The 17,788-nt window shown below is 35.8% G+C and overlaps 2 protein-coding genes across 6 annotated transcripts; both read left to right on the forward strand.

Moving 5' to 3' along the window:
* The first annotated feature begins 35 nt into the window (after positions 1-35).
* LOC135583099 (lycopene epsilon cyclase, chloroplastic-like) lies at positions 36-9,546 on the forward strand. Of its 5 annotated transcripts, XM_065091991.1 has the most exons (13): positions 39-530; positions 1,106-1,277; positions 3,895-4,030; positions 4,110-4,220; positions 4,282-4,384; positions 6,194-6,337; positions 6,423-6,530; positions 7,079-7,175; positions 7,279-7,407; positions 8,415-8,547; positions 8,901-9,062; positions 9,169-9,205; positions 9,292-9,546. In XM_065091991.1, the coding sequence occupies exons 1-13, from the start codon at positions 234-236 to the stop codon at positions 9,304-9,306; spliced, it is 1,644 nt and encodes a 547-aa protein (XP_064948063.1). In that variant the 5' UTR covers positions 39-233; the 3' UTR covers positions 9,307-9,546. The 5 variants fall into 5 exon arrangements, with proteins under 5 accessions (XP_064948065.1, XP_064948062.1, XP_064948063.1 ...); XM_065091990.1 differs by lacking the exon at positions 9,169-9,205 and having other exon boundaries at positions 38-530; positions 3,907-4,030; XM_065091989.1 differs by lacking the exon at positions 9,169-9,205.
* A 164-nt stretch (positions 9,547-9,710) lies between these two features.
* LOC135598351 (serine/threonine-protein phosphatase PP2A-1 catalytic subunit-like) lies at positions 9,711-17,077 on the forward strand. Its single transcript, XM_065091995.1, has 6 exons — positions 9,711-10,166; positions 10,777-10,891; positions 14,291-14,399; positions 14,495-14,572; positions 15,793-15,984; positions 16,501-17,077. The coding sequence occupies exons 1-6, from the start codon at positions 9,914-9,916 to the stop codon at positions 16,672-16,674; spliced, it is 921 nt and encodes a 306-aa protein (XP_064948067.1). The 5' UTR covers positions 9,711-9,913; the 3' UTR covers positions 16,675-17,077.
* Positions 17,078-17,788: the final 711 nt, after the last annotated feature.

The raw sequence follows: 17,788 nt of genomic DNA on the forward strand, positions 1-17,788 counted from the left end.
TCGTTGTGGATGTAGGCTACTCAACCGCTCGTTCGCTTCCTGCAAAGGAAGAGCGCCTCTCCTCTCTCGGTTCATCTGCTCTCGTACGTTCGTGGTGATCTCCCCGGCCCCCAACTCCTAAGAACCATCCAAAACCCTCTGGGGGGAGGTATCCTCTTCCGCTACTAGAGTTTCTTCGCCGAGCAGGAGCAGGAGGAGGAGGAGATTTGGTAGCGGAGCTTGTGGCAGTGGACATGGAATGCTTAGGCCGCGCGAACTCCGCAGCGATCTCCGTCCACTTCGACGAATGGAGGTTCCGAAGGAGGAAGGTGGCGACGTACGGGAAACAGCTCCCCCCCCGCCAGCGGCGCCGCTCGCTTGCCCGGATCCGGGTGCGCGCCGCGGGAGGGGGCGTGGACAGCTGTGTCGCCACCGGGATCGAGGAGTTCGCGGATGAGGAAGATTTCGTCAAGGCGGGCGGGAGCGAGCGGCTCTTCGTTCGAATGCAGGAAAGAAAGCCCATGGAGAAGCAGAGCAAAATCGCCGAAAAGGTTTCCTTTCTCGCCTTAATCTCTTCTATTTTTATGCTTCCAGTTACATGTAACTTGTCCTTCTATTGCATCGCTTTTGGAACGCCGTATGGGATGAAGTGAACCTGTGAATTTATGTTGTTTGTTTGGTACTGTTGAATCTGGTGAATGTTAACTCGAGTTGCATGAGGCAGAGTGATGAGTTGCTGAAAGAACGTATTGCTCTGTCTGCTAGTTTACCTCGTGTGTCAACGTAGAATTGCATTAAAGGATGTGTCAGAATAATGAGAACCAGATCTGAGAGCTTGGTTTCACCCATAAGCATTTACACGCAGACCATAAACCGGATGCCTTCTTGTGACATGAGCATCATCCAGATTATAGAAAATGTGATTTAAGTCGCAGAAGCATATCATAATAGAAATGCTTTCTCAATCTTAGCCAGTTCGCAGTAGGAACAAAATTTACTGTATCACCATGCTGAGTAGCTTCATCTTTCCTCTCCAATATGTTCTTTTCTCGATGCACTTTTCATTTGTGATTCCTTCTGTTTGGACCATTAATTTGTTCAGGTTAATTGTAAATCCTTCTTTCAGCTGTCACCTATATCTTCAGCGGCTTCTACATTGGATTTGATCGTAATTGGTTGTGGTCCAGCTGGTCTTTCTCTTGCTGCAGAATCAGCCAAGAAAGGATTGCAAGTTGGTCTTATTGGACCAGATCTTCCATTCACAAATAATTATGGTGTATGGGAAGATGAATTCAAGGGTAATTGTGTGATTGTCATTCAAATATGCTTATACATCAATTATATTGCTTCTTTCTTGGAAGAACAATTAGCTTTTGTCTTTCTAAAGCTGCTTATACTTCTGTTTATCTTTTTCTTTGCTGAAAAAATTGCTTGTTAAATGAATCCATGTTAGCTTTACATTCTCATCAGGTTTCATCAAGTCCAGAGGAATTACTATAAATAAACAATCACTTCAACTTAAAAATATTCTAACACCTGACTTTCACTAATGGCATTCCATGTATGTTGTCATATCAAAGAGCCTATGCTTTTGTAATTTTACAGACAATTAGATAGAAACTAATCAGTCTAAATTATACAAAGATAAGGCTCTACTTCCCCAGTTTAACTAATCTTAAAAAAAGATAAAAAGTGTGCCACTTTGAAAGATATATGTCCACAATTTTGTCTTTACCATAAATGATAATGCAAATATGTAACTAGACTTGGTAAGTCTGTCATCTCTAGTGATAACACATGGTCGATTCTTGGAGTATAATCTTATAGTATGTACTTTTTAAGTTTTAACACCCAAAAGTTGATTAAAATCATTGAATATATTGAGGGGAACACCTTTGCTAATTTAGCCTCCTTTTCTTTTGACCAACTAGAAAACAAAACAGTCTCTTTATGTTTATGATATTGATTTCTAAAATGCCTCATATTAGAAAATATTATTGATTTTATTTCTAGAAAAGAAAAGAAACTAATTACTATTCCAAATAGTTTGGATTTGTCAGACAACCTGAACTACATCCTGATTTCAAGCAAGACATAACACCTGATTAGATCAAATTGGTAACACACATGTTCATTCATACAAAGCATTTACTGATATAAGTAGAAGCCATTGAAGGGTGAAGAACCTTGAACTTGGCTAACTACTGATCTAGATAGTTTCCTGAATTTAGTTGATAGAATCAGAATCTTTTATCACCCCCTCAGATGAAATCACATCAGCATGTTAATTTGAAGCTGGCTAGCGATGGCTTTATTTACATTGTAATTTACATAATAACATATTGTCTCATAAAACAAACACACTAGATCTGGTCATGGGAAAATACTGGGTCTGGATATGAGAGCCTTTCCTGAAACTGGATTAGAATTAATATTTAGGTCCAAATAAAAATCTGTCGGATATGGTTATATTGTTAAAATGGATTGCGTTGCTGAAATATGATAAAACGAAGATTTATGCCTCCACTTTTTCTAGAAGTTTGAGCTTTTGGGATAATATTTATCTGACTTTTCCTACTTTTATTGTTATGACCCAGTTTGATGGGATAATTGGTCTATCAATTTTATTGGGCTTAAACCATTGGCCAAAATACTTAAGTTAAAGTTAATAAATATATACTCATTAGACCCTAGACTATCTTAGTCTTGCTCACTTCCAATGTGAGACTAATCAGGAGGTTACAATTAAAGCTAAGTTTCCAACTAATGATCCACTATGATATCATGAATTGGGTAGCATGATAAATGATGAGTTGGATGACTACTAATCTTATAGTAAGATTTTAGTATGAGTTGTAAATCAGTTCATTTTATCAAAAATAGAAAAAAGCTCTACTTTTTAATCTAAAACTTAAGCTCATCTTGTACTTGAGGTAATGTCATTTTCATTTGGTTTAGGATTATCATTTTGGCTATCATGCATTCTCCCTCTTAGTTTAGGATCCATATCTTTCTTTTATTAGCATAACAAGTCTAACTTAATGTGATGTATGTGTTAAACCACTGACCTGTCACTATTATAGACTTTGTTTCCAATCACAGGTCACACCTAATATATATATGTATATATATATAAGATTTAAAATATCATACCGTACCGTATCGGCGTTTCGACATTCGCTCGGTACAGTACGATATAGTATACCGAGCGGTATACCGAACACACACACACACACACACACACACACACATATATATTTGGCGACGTTGCCTCATTTTTATATATAAAATATTTTTCTAAAAGGCGACGTCGAGTTGCCTTTTTCGGTGACGTTGCATTTAATATATATATATATATATATATATATATATATATATATATATATATATATATATATATATATATATATATATATATATATACATACATACATACATATATATATACCGTCCGGTAACGGGCGGTCTATGTACCGGTCAACTAATGAACCGGTATATACCGCCCATACCGGACGGTATTATTCGAAACTGCATACCTTGTATATATACATATATATATATATATATATATATATATATATATATATATATATATATATATATATATATATATATATATATAAAGATACATATATATATATATATATATACATACATACATATATATATATATATATATATATATATATATATAAAGATACATATATATATATATATATATATATATATATACATACATACATATATATATATATATATATATACATACATACATATATATATATATATATATATATATATATATACATACATACATATATACATGACTTTTGAGCTTTCCTTCCATTTTGTTTGACTAAATGACTTTGAAGTCATATCTAACCTATTTATATTGCTTATATTCATCCTTTTTAGATCTTGGCTTAGAGAGCTGTATTGAGCATGTTTGGCACGATACAATTGTGTATCTTGATAGCAATGATCCAATTTTAATTGGCCGTGCATATGGTAGGGTTAGTCGACACCTGTTGCATGAAGAGTTGTTGAGAAGGTAAGCATGATTCTTGTGTTTCACTTCCACAACTAAGTGATGAATCTTTGACTGATAATGGTATGGCAATTATCTTCAGGTGTCAGGAATATGGTGTAATGTATCTTGATTCAAAGGTGGAAAAGATTATTGAAGCAAGTAATGGATGTAGCATGGTTGTTTGTGACAAAGACCTTATGATTCCTTGCAGGTACTACAAGGTATGTGGTTCATTGTTAGTTAAATTTGATGTCTGACTATTGAAAGTACAGGCTTGCTACTGTTGCATCTGGCGCAGCATCCGGAAAGCTTCTCGAATATGATGTAGGAGGTCCTCGTGTTTCGGTACAGACAGCATATGGAGTGGAAGTTGAGGTAGGAAATGATTATAAATAATGTTCCTTTTGTAGTATGTTGTTTAGAATTTAGATGGCACTAGACCGTCCTTGCAGATTTCCTTATCAATCTCAATTTTTTTCATGTGGATGCAACTCCATTATGCTTAATTTTCGATTTTGGCTTTAAGTAGCATATTATATATTTTCAACATTATTGGCCAAATTTACTAAAGATACTAACTTGTGGCCTATAACCCAATAACAAGCCACCTGACTTCCAGACACTACCAGCACAATCTTATGCTTTATGCTGTTGTACAAAAGCTTTTTGTTCAAGTATAGGTATATGCTAAAATTGAAACCAAGAGAAATGATGGAGAGGTTGCTAATATGCTTGGCACATATCATGCTAGTAACTGATATGTGGACAATTCATGGATCTAAAAACACTGAATTATTGTTAAACATATTGAGAAATTTGTACATGTCATCATTGCTTCAATCTGTTAAAGACCCGGGAATCTTGTGAAATTTAAAATGCTGATCTTTTGAACTTTTGTGATAAACCTTCAAAAAGTGGAGCTACTAATCTGCACTGGTTGTTGATTTTACTGGTCATATGATGGTTAAATGACGAAGTACAGCATCAAAATCTAGCTTTTCCCTTTTGCTCCAACCAGAAATGCAGTGATATTTATGTCACCTTATGCTTAGTAAGTTGAATGGCATCCCTGGATTATTGCCAAGAGTTTATACTTTCGTTAGCCATAACATGATTAGTAAGTTGAATGGCATCCCTGGAGTACTGTTAATGGTTTATACTTTCATAAATATAACACGATTTGCAAAACTTATTGACAAAGTAGAGTTTCTTGGTTCGGTTCATCACATCAGTTAATTCCTTTGGAAGGTCTCAAACTCTCTAAATCTAGCATTCTAATATAAAAGGGAACAGTATTCTCACACTTTTAGTAAAAAGGAACTTCCATCAATTAAGTTTTGCAAATTGATATCCATTAACAATACTGCTTGAGCTTGTATATGCATGAACAGCCCTAATGGTAAATCAATCTTTTCAGAATATTTGGTTACATGGCATTCATTGTATAGTGCTTGGTACATCTCCATCTGTATTTCTGAAGATTTAATACAAACACTGCACTATTCATGAGAATGTCAAGTTTGTCCCATTTACTTCTTTATTTAAAAAGCTGAACACAAATGTGATTAGGCAATATGCTATTCATGCCTGCTCAGTTGCATCTCAAGATTTAGCAGAAAATTGCCTGCTTTCTGGTGTCATGCTTGGTTTAAATTGTTCTTAGAAAATTATGGGTATACTGACAATTAAAAACTCTTTAAGGATGAATATTACTGCAAAAAATAGTAACATAAAGGAAATGTAGGAGGATCCCTGAAATAGAAGTGATAGGGTGTTGCAATTATATATTTAAGACATGCAGCAACCATGCAAAAAAATCTTGCCAACAGAACTGTTATATGAACAAGCATATTTAGCCAACTGTTTAGTGGAAGGCAGCCAACTTTTAGAAACTACACAGGAAAAAATGCCTTAGAGTGGTATACAAAAAACAGATGTTTACAAGTAGCAAAATTTTGATGTCCTACTTTTTTTTTTTTCCAGCTAATTAATGGATCCTGTTCTTCATGTTTTGGAATACAAAGATTGAAAACTGTGGGAAATTTACTAGCATTGTATCAAATTTTCGTGTATGTGATGCTTGTCGAATATGAAAACTTTTTGTGATTGTTTACTTCTTTCTTTTTGATCTTTTTAGTCATATAACTCCTAGCTGTAAATATCTCTGTGGTATGTAATTTCCAGGTGGAAAACAATCCATATGATCCCAGCTTAATGGTTTTCATGGACTACAGAGACTATGTGAAAAACAAACAAAAATGTCCTGAAGCAGAGTACCCCACATTTCTTTATGCAATGCCCATGTCATCTACAAGAGTCTTTTTCGAGGTTTCTTTGCTATGTTCACTAAACGTTTTTGTTAAGATTTACTCACACATTATAATCAGAAGGTTCAATGGTGACTTGATTATAGGAAACATGTTTAGCATCAAGAAATGCCATGCCCTTTGATCTTCTCAAGAGGAAGCTCATGTCTCGGTTGGACACTATGGGAATTAAAGTATTGAAAGTCTATGAAGAGGTGAGCTGTTGAGATAGGCTTCTGAATTTTTGTCATATAATTTTAAAACAGAAAAGGTTGTGGACTTCCATATGCGCTTTTGCCGAGCTAATCAGACTATTAGCAGTGTGCATGAAACTCCAGCGAAATCATCAATCATGACACAGCCATCAAGATTGAAGCTTCTCTTTTTTTCTAAAAACACATTGTTGTATCAAATATGGATAACTTTGAAAGCTGGGACAAAAATAAAGTATTTCTCTTGCTATTCATCAAGCAACCATAAAACAACTGTCAAAATAACCAACTATTTTTTAAACTGATATAAATTTCAGTTGAGCCCGAAAGTTGAATTTTGCAGCTGAAAGTTTCTATTTTGATTCGCAAGTTTCAATAGTTTTCTCCCAGTTCTCTTGTCCTAAGAAATTCGGATTGTTCTCATATTTCTTGTTTAGTAACAATCAACACTGCAACTACTCCTAGTGGGGTTATGAAAGTTACTTGCTTTCATCTGCAGTATGATGACTTTTTTGGTCTGGAAGGAGATTAAGCTTTGGCATATTTTGCAGGAATGGTCCTATATTCCTGTTGGTGGATCATTGCCAAACACAGAGCAGAAGAACCTTGCATTTGGTGCTGCAGCTAGCATGGTGCATCCAGCTACAGGTATGAAGTCCATGGTTCTCAACTTCCCAGTTCACCTATGTTTCCTTTTTTATATATTTTTGTATATACAGTGACTGTAACCATCATTATAACAAATAAACAGGATATTCAGTTGTTCGGTCCTTGTCAGAAGCTCCAACTTATGCTTCCGTGATAGCAACTATTTTGAAGAAAGAAATCTTTCCTGACCAGAATTCAATGATATCAAATATCAATAATCCCTCAATGCTAGGTACGATAAAGGTTCCCTACGACAATAATTGTCATTTTTTCATCCGTTTCAAGTGTTAAATGAAATTAATTCTTCTGATTATCATCTTTCTTTACCAAAGCTTTAAAACCCTAGTTAGTTTTCTGTTCAAAATAAAGCATAAATAGATATTGCTATAAAAAATTTGAATGTTTTGGCATGCATTTATGATATACCTAGTTTTCTCTCTTAATCTGATACTATAAATCTACAGGTTCAAGTTTTAGCTTTATATAATCAGCTTTTTGATGATGGAAATATTTTTTTGATGTATAATATTTGAACAGTTTGATAGAAGAACTAATGTTCGCTAGTTGAAGTTAGATGATTTCACTGTTTGATACTAAGTGCAATAATTGTTTGAACTTTGAAATTGCCTCTCCTTTGAGGACAAAATTTTCCAGAATGATATTTCCCTCTAGTGCACAAATATAGTCTCAGTTAATTGACCAGATCTGAAGACTTCCATAGTTTAGTGAAGACGAGATTGAACCATGGATGTAAAAGAAAAAAAATGAGGTTCTTGAAAAGAAATAGCAAATGCAAAAGATACGTATTGGAATGTTGTGCATCTGAAAGCAGCAAGTTGCAGCAACTGTTCATAGCTTAATCACTATTTATCAAGCTTTCAAGGAGGAATGACCCATTATAAAATTTAACCAGCTGTGGGAAAATGAACCATTTACTGGATCCAATTATACTCAATTTTATAGTAAACAAGTTGGCAAACTTAAGTAGCAGGTGAACAAGGAAACAAAAATTGAAGATTGTGTTAAATAATGAAGGTTGCTTTTGAGTGACATTGCCATTTCCATGACTGGTATCTAAAAGTTGTCATACGATGAGCATTGTCAGAATTTTTTTTTCTGAAAAGATACATTCTTGTGCAAGTCAAAGCCATAATTTGTATCATCCAACTTCCAATACTAGTTGGTAATTCACTTCCTGTACTGATATTATACTATGAAAACTTCTATTCGTTATTGTAGCATGGAGAACCCTTTGGCCACAGGAAAGGAAACGGCAAAGATCATTCTTCCTCTTTGGGCTAGCACTAATACTGCAGCTGGATATTGAGGGCATCAGAACCTTCTTCCAGGCATTCTTCCAGTTACCAAACTGGTGAGTCTATCTTTCTCGACAATAACCATGAAGAAAGTGCAAGTCATAAATTTGATCTTTGAACTCTCATATCTATGTCTTTTGCAGTTTAATAGTCCATTAAAATATGCTACCCATACTTGATATGACACATTGTTTTCTTTGAAATAAATTTATCGATTCATTTTATTAGACTTCATGGCCGCGATAGAAATTCAGAAAACCATGAACATTAACATGTCAAAAGTCTTAACACCTGCAAGAATTTTTTCCCAAGGTGAGATCGAAACCTACCTAAACCATTCTCAAGGCTGACAAACTTCTGTTGCAGATGTAGCAGCAAATAACTCTTATGATCTTGATTTCACCTGCAGGATGTGGCAAGGCTTTCTTGGTTCCTCACTTTCATCTGTGGACCTAATATGGTTTGCCTTCTACATGTTTGCCGTAGCCCCAAACAGCATGAGAATGTCTCTTGTCAGACATCTGCTCTCCGATCCTACTGGCGCAACCATGTTGAAGACATACCTCGCACTGTAAATCCTCTTAAGATTCACAGCTATCTTAAGTTTTGATTATTGTACATATCATCCCGGAGACTAAGTTATGTTCTGTTTGGTGTCGTTACCTTTGCATGAATAGCATAGTAGTGAGATTCTTAGATGCAGCAGAGCAGGAGGTATTGTGAAGGAAGTTTACCAATAAACGTTATGATATCTACCAGCTTTTACAGGTCTAAATGATTTTTCTTCATTAATTTTGCAGGTTAAATTCCCATGAAATGATATTATCGATTAATGCATTCAGGAAAAATCATGAACCGACTTCGAGATCGGTCCGATCCCATCAGATGTAAGAGAATTAGATTTCATGTATGAACCGGTCGGTTCTTTAACGAACATTGGGATCTGACCGGGTCAGCATGAACCGGTTGGTTTTCCAGTGTATGCAAAGGTCAATAATGTACAATAATCAGAGAAATATTTTTTATATATTATAGAACATCAATTAATATCGGGATATTATCAATAGCTCGATTTATGCGTCGCATCGATATGAACATTAAGATTTAAAGTGTGGAAGTAGAAAATGTTTGAAGCCTTAATCACGAATAAGATAATATTTCGTGGACTAATCTGCAAAAAAGTAAAGGAAGGATCGAGAAAGTGGAATAAGGGAGCAGGAGCTGACCGGCTCCTCTTCTTCCCCCTTTCTTCTCCCTCGCCCCGACCGCAACCCTAATTCCAAGCCTCGCCGCAAATCCCCTCCCGATCTCTCTAATTGATGCGTCGATCCGCCTAATCCCCGCCTCTTACGTGCTCACCCGTTAATTTGTCGGATCGGTCGAGGATCGGAGGGTCGGGAGGAGGCTTGCCCGCCGCGAGCGATGCCGTCGTACGCGGATCTGGACCGCCAGATCGAGCACCTGAGGGAGTGCAAGTTCCTGCCGGAGGCGGAGGTGAAAGCCCTCTGCGAGCAGGCGCGGACCATCCTCGTGGAGGAATGGAACGTGCAGTCGGTGAAGTGCCCCGTCACGGTTTGCGGGGACATCCATGGGCAGTTCCACGACCTTATCGAGCTGTTCCGGATCGGTGGCGAGGCGCCGGACACCAATTACCTCTTCATGGGCGATTATGTAGGTAAGTTTTTTCAGGGCCCGAGACAATATGTTTGGGAAAAGGCAGCTTTGCTTCATTGGGTTCTCAGATTCCCTTGTTTCCGGTATTGGGTTCATTGTAGTTGTGGTAGTGGTGGGATGGTGATGATGACGACAACATGATGACGAATAGAAACTTTGGGGTATTTAGAGAAGTACTTTTGTTAAGTTCTTCAAAGCCCATACGAAATTAGACAGTTGGAGAACTAGTTTTTCGAGAAAATAATTTTTATTTTCGATCGGTAAATTTGCTTTCTGCGTTGTTTTTAGTTTATTAGAAAACTTTTTAAGAAACCAATAAAAAAATTGTAAGTGAGCATTCCCAAGATGTTGCCAAAATTTCCTGTTTCTATTTTCGGTTATGCTTCAAGGATGAGTTGGCTTTCTGAGTTTATGCCACTAAACTCAGCCTCCTGAATCTTGCAAATCTTTTCTGTTCTACTTTTGTGAATATTGGAAATCTAATCCTTTTCTCTGCTTGTATCGGCTTCTTATAAAAATACAACTCAGTGATATACTTGCTGCCTCATTTGGAACTGTTATTATTAAACTTCGTCTATGGTGTTTCCTTGATGCGATACTTTCTGATGCAGATCGTGGTTATTATTCTGTTGAGACGGTCACCCTCTTAGTTGCCTTGAAAGTTCGTTACAGAGATAGGATTACGATTCTTAGAGGAAATCATGAGAGCCGGCAAATAACTCAAGTGTAAGTATTTGTATTTGAGAGTTCACCTATGCCGATGGTGCTTCAAGGTGATGATACTGTATTAGTGTATTTTGTACAATAGATATTAAAGATTTTTTATTTGCATCTCTTGACCAGAAAATTGGACATATGACTGATTTTACTGGCTGTTATCTTGATGATGATTCGATGTAACTGTTTGAAAATGTTATTCTGCACAAACATTTATTGACATGATCTTTTTAATTGTTTCTTATATATGATTGAATACAATTGTTAAAATACTCGATTGATTTTTCTCATCATCATTAGTCATCACCTGATGCAAATTATCTAAAGGTTTTCATCCAGCTGTTGGTTTAACCTACTTAAGGAACTTGATTTATTAAAAGAAACAAACGCATAAGATTCTAGGGCTTGGTAGACCGTCTTATTTTCTTAATGCACATTCAATAGAGGGTTTATAATGATGTTTGAGTGACCTTTCCAGTTAGGAAAGTTAACTAGAGTTGGTCATTCTCATCCAAGTGATACTAATTTTTTGCATATGTTGCTTATTAACCACCCAACACTTGGATTCAGAAAACATTGCTGCCCTATCAACTGTCTTATGAAACTTTCATTTTAATCTATTAGGCTCGGTGATCATACAAAACCCTGGTACTCCTCCCAACTTCAATGGAACAGTGTTTAACTATCTTTCTCAATCTCTCTATCTTATTGAGTAATCAATCCAAGATACTTAAAACTTATTCAAACTTATTGTCCATCCAATTGAATTATATTCTATAATTCATCTCTTAGCATTACTAAAATTGTATCACATATATTCAGTCTTGTTTGTACTTAACTTAAAATCTTTAGTTTCCAAGGTATGTCTCTAACTCAATGTTTCCAAGGTTTTAATATCATTTATGCTTGATAATTATTTCAAGTATTTTAGTACGTACCATATATGTGGCCACATATTCACCCACATGCCTGGTACTTTGACCACCTGCATAATGCAATTGCTTTTTAAACATTGACAAGTCTTGAGATCATCTTGTTTGATCTATCACAAGATCTGATTGTTTTAGAACAACTGAAACTGTTAAGCAAATCATCCAAGAATTAGGAATAAGATGTCTTGCATCCAGAATACCTTTTTCCAGGATCTCAATTTCGAGTTAGTTGCTTGACTCTGACATGAAGGTTTCTTTAGCTCTTGCATTGTGCTTTGTTTCAACATAACATATTTGGATTCTAGCTATTTTCTAAAAGTATTACTACTGTAAGCTACCTGTTTCATCAAAAACATAGCTCAGGAATTGATGCAGATCAATGTGTTCATGATTGGCTTATAGTTGAGTCACTCTGTAGGGTTGTCAGTATCATAGACATGACTAGCAGATCTACGTCTACTAATGTTGGCATAATTAAGAAGTCCTACTTTCTTGATGGTTGTTTTTATCACAAGGTCCAATTGCTGTAGAAATTGATGCAGTTAAGCAAGCTATCAATTACTTAAAAATATGATGTCTTACTTCCGAGGTACCTTTTCAGGATTTCCATTTCAAGTTACTTGTTTTGTGTCTGACTTGAATATTGGTTTCTAATTGTAGCTATGATCAGATTATAGCTTACATTGTATAGTTTGGCACAGGCAACATATTTGAGTTGTAGCTATTTCATGTTAAAACTAAATGAATGTTACTACCATAAGCTACATGCTATACATAAAGTATGTGCAGCAGGACTTGGTCTGCTAGACTGATGTCTTCACAATTGGCATATGGTTAATTCACTGCACAAGATTGTCAGACTCAAAAGACACGAGTGCAATAAATTTCCTTGTCTATCATATGCAATTCTTTAAGAACAATTGTCACCAATTGGTATTGTTAGGAATGTCATTGAAGACTTCAGAAAAGGTTGCCTTGCCTCTGGATTATTTTGGTTAGAATTTTCTCTCGAAGTTAATTGCTTATATATCGACTTGAATATGCCCTTTTAATTATTTGTAAGCAGATTAGATTTTACATTGTATAGGTTGGTCCAACATATTTTGTCAAAAACAAGCTGAAATTACTACTGATGCCTTCATGATTGGCTTATAGTTGAGTTACTTCATAGGGCTGTCAGACAGATATGAGTGGAGGAATAGTTCCTCATCTATAAAAAAAAGGCATAAGTAAGCAATCTCCATGTATTATATCTCACAAGATCCTTTTTTTAGAACAACTGATACTATTTAGCAAGCTATCAAAGAAGAATCAGACATCTTACTTCTGTAAGCAACCGTTGAGGATTTCGACTCCAAGTTAGTTGTTTTTCATCGCACTTGATTTTTCCTTCTAATTATATATTTCTAGACAGATTAGACCTTAGATTGTATAGCTGCGTCTAATGCAACTTATTTGAGTTGTAGCTATTTTCTTAGAAACAAACTGATATTACTTATTGCTTGCTGCAAGCTAAATGCTATATGAAGAAACATTCAACAAGATGTTGGTCGGTTGCACTGATGTCAAGGTTTTTAATTTCGAATAATACCGTCCATATCGGGCAGTACGTACCGGTCCGTCGGTAGACCGGTACACGGACCACCCGCTACCGGGCGGTACCGTATATATATATATATATATATATATATATATAGGCAATGTCGTCTCGTTTTTCTACAACATCGCCTCGGCAACGTCGCCCCATGTGGGGAGAAGAGAGGCGACGTTGCGGAAAAAGATTTTTTTTAACTTATATATATATACACATACACACACACACACACACCGAGCGGTATACCGAAATATACCGCTCGGTATATAGTATCATTCCATACCGAGCGAATCTCGAAACTCCGGTACGGTACGAAATTTCAATCCTTGACTGATGTATTCATGTTTGTCTTAGTTAACTTTTGCTTCACAGATGAGTTAAAACTTTGATTATATTCTGTTAGTATCAGAAGCTTTAACATCTTGAGGATGCTGAAAAAGCAATGATATTAATTGTCATGTAGGGACATGTAAATTATGGCATTAGGGGATTTTTGAGGTTGATTACTCTGGTTTATATATTGTGGCATCTTTATCATTATGAATATTCATCGTGCATCTGGATCTCATGAATATCATGTGTAGTCTGTTTAGATGTATGTGTTGTTGTCAACAAGATTGTTAATAAAATTAAATGATTGTTAAATATTGATGTCAATGATCCAATTTCAGATAACGACTTCTGTGATGCAATCAACACCTGCAGAATTTTATTCAATCCCAATTAAATATAGACCAAGCGTGTGCCAAACTTTAGTATTTAAGAATCTTTAGTGATTCCATAACGACTTTCACAAATTTATTTAAAAATATTAAGATTTCTTAGCATCTAAGCATCTATTGCAAATCAATTTTCTTCATGAATCTTAGGTTTTTGTTTCAGATATGGCTTTTATGATGAATGCTTGAGAAAGTATGGAAATGCAAATGTGTGGAAGTACTTTACCGACCTGTTTGATTATTTACCTCTTACAGCTCTTATTGAGAATCAGGTCTGGTTTCTTGCTCTTGCGTATCCTGACTTCCCTATTGTCCTAATTTGTCCATGTTCAGTATCTTACACGTTCTCTATACTTTATTTTTTCAGATATTCTGTTTGCATGGTGGTCTCTCCCCATCCTTGGATACATTAGATAATATCCGTGCTCTTAATCGTATTCAGGAGGTAAGAATATATATATATATGTATATATATCATTATTTTTTATCTACTATACAAGTTCTATCAAAGACAAACAATTAAAACCCTTGACTGTTTAAAACTGGGAATAATGTCAGTGTTAAAAATTATGGAATTACCCCATCTTTATTTTATTGTCATAATAACCTTTTTCAGAAAATGTTATTGTAGTAATGTTTCATATAGCAAGAAGTAGATATTTTCTTCAGACTACAGAATGTTAGAATGTCTAGGGCTTTTGCTGTGTTCCTGTATAACCTTTTTCCGGAATTCTGTAGTTCTATATGAGAATTAGACAGTAGCAAAATTGGCTTAACGTGAAAGCATGCATTTTTTGGTATTCCTCGAGATTTGATAATTCACACACTGAATCATGCAACATTTAGAAGTTTTGAAAAAGTACCTAACTGATTTCATAATAGGCATATCCGTTGGTGTCATCATAGGCAACATTTTTTAATTGCGCAAAATTATTTCATAAATGTAACTGTGGTTTTAGTTTACTCTTTTTCTTCCACTCTCGGTTTGACTGCTAGTCATCATCTGGTTATTCGGGAGTCATTTCCTTAGCAGCGTATAGAGGACTCCTATGTATTCAGAGAAATCTTCATTTCTTTTTGTGAAAATTATAAAGTTCTTTGTGATCCATTTTACTTATTACTCTACCAAGGTAGATCTGAGATGATTGGTACAACTAACAGAATAATTTAGAGTCAGGCAATAAAAGGTCATTTTACCATGTTTTTATCTGATACTTGTCAGAATAGAGGTTCTCGTCCACTATGGTGACCACATCTCAGTTGTGTTTATCCAAGACTGTTGTAAGTGCAGAAACAGGTCATCGAATTAAAATAATTTGATTTTAACAAGATCTGGTGGATGTTCTCTAGTTTGTTGAAATAGATGGAAAGTTTAGCTTGTGATCTACATTGATGAGCATTTGAGATGTGAAAAATGCCATGGCGTGCATATCTCTGTCCTGCAAGGGGTCTGGCAACTAGTGACTCTGCGATACTCAGGACTGCTTAAGTTCAATCTTTCGAAAGATCAGGTTCTAATGTGTATCCCCCAAATTGCCATTGTTTTCGTCCTGCAAAAAGAAGGCTATGAAAGCTTTATATTGGTTCCTTCACCGTCTTTTTTTTTATTTTATTTTATCATTCTTTTGTGAACATAACATTTTTTTACCTTGTTTTGGCCTATAGGTTCCACATGAAGGTCCTATGTGTGATCTTCTTTGGTCTGATCCAGATGACAGATGTGGGTGGGGAATATCACCAAGAGGAGCAGGATACACTTTCGGGCAAGATATTGCTCAACAATTTAATCATACAAATGGTCTTACACTGGTAGCCCGAGCTCACCAACTTGTTATGGAAGGTTACAATTGGTGTCAGGTGGGTCAAAAATTTCAGATCATTGTTACAGTTTTCCATGTTCTTTGCATACAGTTTTTTTTATTATTAAAAAGAAAGGTATTGTGAACAGCAATCATAGTAATGGCTTTTTAAGGAGCATTTGTAGCAGGAAGCAACATACTTATCATTATTGTTTCTTTTAGATGGATAATAATTGTCACCATTGATCTTTATGTTTATTTGAATTTGGCTAGCTGGATCATGTGTTCATGCATGCTTTGGGCGTACAAATGAATTTGAAACTTGTTACCAACGATTATGATTCAGCCTAATCAGTTAAATATGTTGTATATTGAGTAAAGATAAATTTTGATTACTACATCATGATTTTATGTAAGTGGTGGTTGGTATTAATTTGTTGAATTTGGTGAATTAATTTCTAGGAAAAACCTTGCTAGGTCATTTTTACAGTCAAACATAGTTATCATCACTAAAACAAACTTTTCCACCAAAGTTGGTTCTTGTGATACTCATTTGCGATTTGGTCTTGCGCAGGATAAGAATGTCGTTACGGTATTTAGTGCACCAAACTATTGTTATCGTTGTGGTAATATGGCAGCCATAATGGAGATTGGAGAGAACATGGAACAGAACTTCCTTCAGTTTGATCCGGCACCACGACAGATTGAACCTGAAACTACCCGGAGAACTCCTGACTACTTTTTGTAATGTTGATAACCCTCACCTTGCACTGTTTGTCTACCACAAGCTTGTTCTGCAGATGTGTAACTAGAAGAGAGTTTCAGTAGTTGAAGAGACCATCATCATTCTTTTGCTTGGGCTTTTAGCTGCTGCTACTGCTGCCGATTGCAGGACAGACTCAAGGTGCTCCTGCCGTGCATTGTTGTTGTCATTGGAAAGAATCGAGGAAGCAGCAAGAAGCATGATTCTCATGTTTTATGCACGTTTCCGTTTGGAAAAAAAACGCGGACGGTATGGTTGCTTGTGCTTGTTTGATTATGAGATTTTTGATGGACTTTTCACTGTGTGTTGTTCTATTAAATTTCTTCACATCAAAAGACAAATCACTCAAAATTTCAGTAATAGCAGAATTTTAGAGCATGTTGGTACATAGTAAGATTGTGGTTCTCTAGTCGTTACACTCTTCTTAGATTCGATTAGTGGTTATGTTTGTTTTATCTTCTGTAATCAGAGTGGTGTTATGATTCAGCTTAGGAGTCACTTGGACATGATGGCTTTTCAAGAATTCACTTGGTAGTTTATTCTCATGCATGATGGTTTAGTTCTGCAGCATAAACATAGCTAATAGTTTCTGTGACAGCCCCATCTGATGATAAAACTAGATATGGACAATCCCATCCTTTCGCTTCTGAGATGTGTTCTTCAAGTCTCTCAAAGATGCGAATATTTGTCTACCCACGCTTTCATCCTTGGAAGGTAAACTCTACACACTCCTCTGCTAGAGATTAGCATGGCTGGAAGGTGATTTGGAACATCGGAATTTTTTTGTTTAGGAATCAATCCTATGAACCTAACTCTTCATCTCGCCTTTGCTATTTATCTCCCCATCGGGTCTATCATCTCCTATTGTCTTGCAAGCCTGTGAAGATGCGGATTACCCTTTCATCTATACGCAAACCATCTTCTATCGGACAGTACTAGTATCTTGACTAATATTGAGATGTACCGATCAATACCCACGCATATCGACCAATATCATCTGAGATTTCAATACATATCGTACTGATAGTATATATCGATACATATCGTACCGAGCAAAGCTCGATACGTCCAATCGGTATTCAAAACCCTGGCTAGGACT

This window comes from Musa acuminata, chromosome BXJ2-1, assembly GCF_036884655.1.
Source record: "Musa acuminata AAA Group cultivar baxijiao chromosome BXJ2-1, Cavendish_Baxijiao_AAA, whole genome shotgun sequence".
Lineage (NCBI taxonomy): Eukaryota > Viridiplantae > Streptophyta > Magnoliopsida > Zingiberales > Musaceae > Musa > Musa acuminata.

What these genes read in the sequence shown, in the direction of transcription:
- LOC135583099 (XM_065091989.1), top strand. Translation starts at nt 234, where the DNA reads ATGGAATGCTTAGGCCGCGCGAACTCCGCAGCGATCTCCGTCCACTTC. An exon ending in AGAGCAAAATCGCCGAAAAG is followed by an intron (nt 531 to 1,105) that starts GTTTCCTTTCTC and finishes TCCTTCTTTCAG; the next exon opens with CTGTCACCTATATCTTCAGC. An exon ending in TATTGAAAGTCTATGAAGAG is followed by an intron (nt 6,531 to 7,078) that starts GTGAGCTGTTGA and finishes CATATTTTGCAG; the next exon opens with GAATGGTCCTATATTCCTGT.
- LOC135598351 (XM_065091995.1), top strand. Translation starts at nt 9,914, where the DNA reads ATGCCGTCGTACGCGGATCTGGACCGCCAGATCGAGCACCTGAGGGAG. An exon ending in AGCCGGCAAATAACTCAAGT is followed by an intron (nt 10,892 to 14,290) that starts GTAAGTATTTGT and finishes TTTTTGTTTCAG; the next exon opens with ATATGGCTTTTATGATGAAT. An exon ending in CAGCTCTTATTGAGAATCAG is followed by an intron (nt 14,400 to 14,494) that starts GTCTGGTTTCTT and finishes TTATTTTTTCAG; the next exon opens with ATATTCTGTTTGCATGGTGG.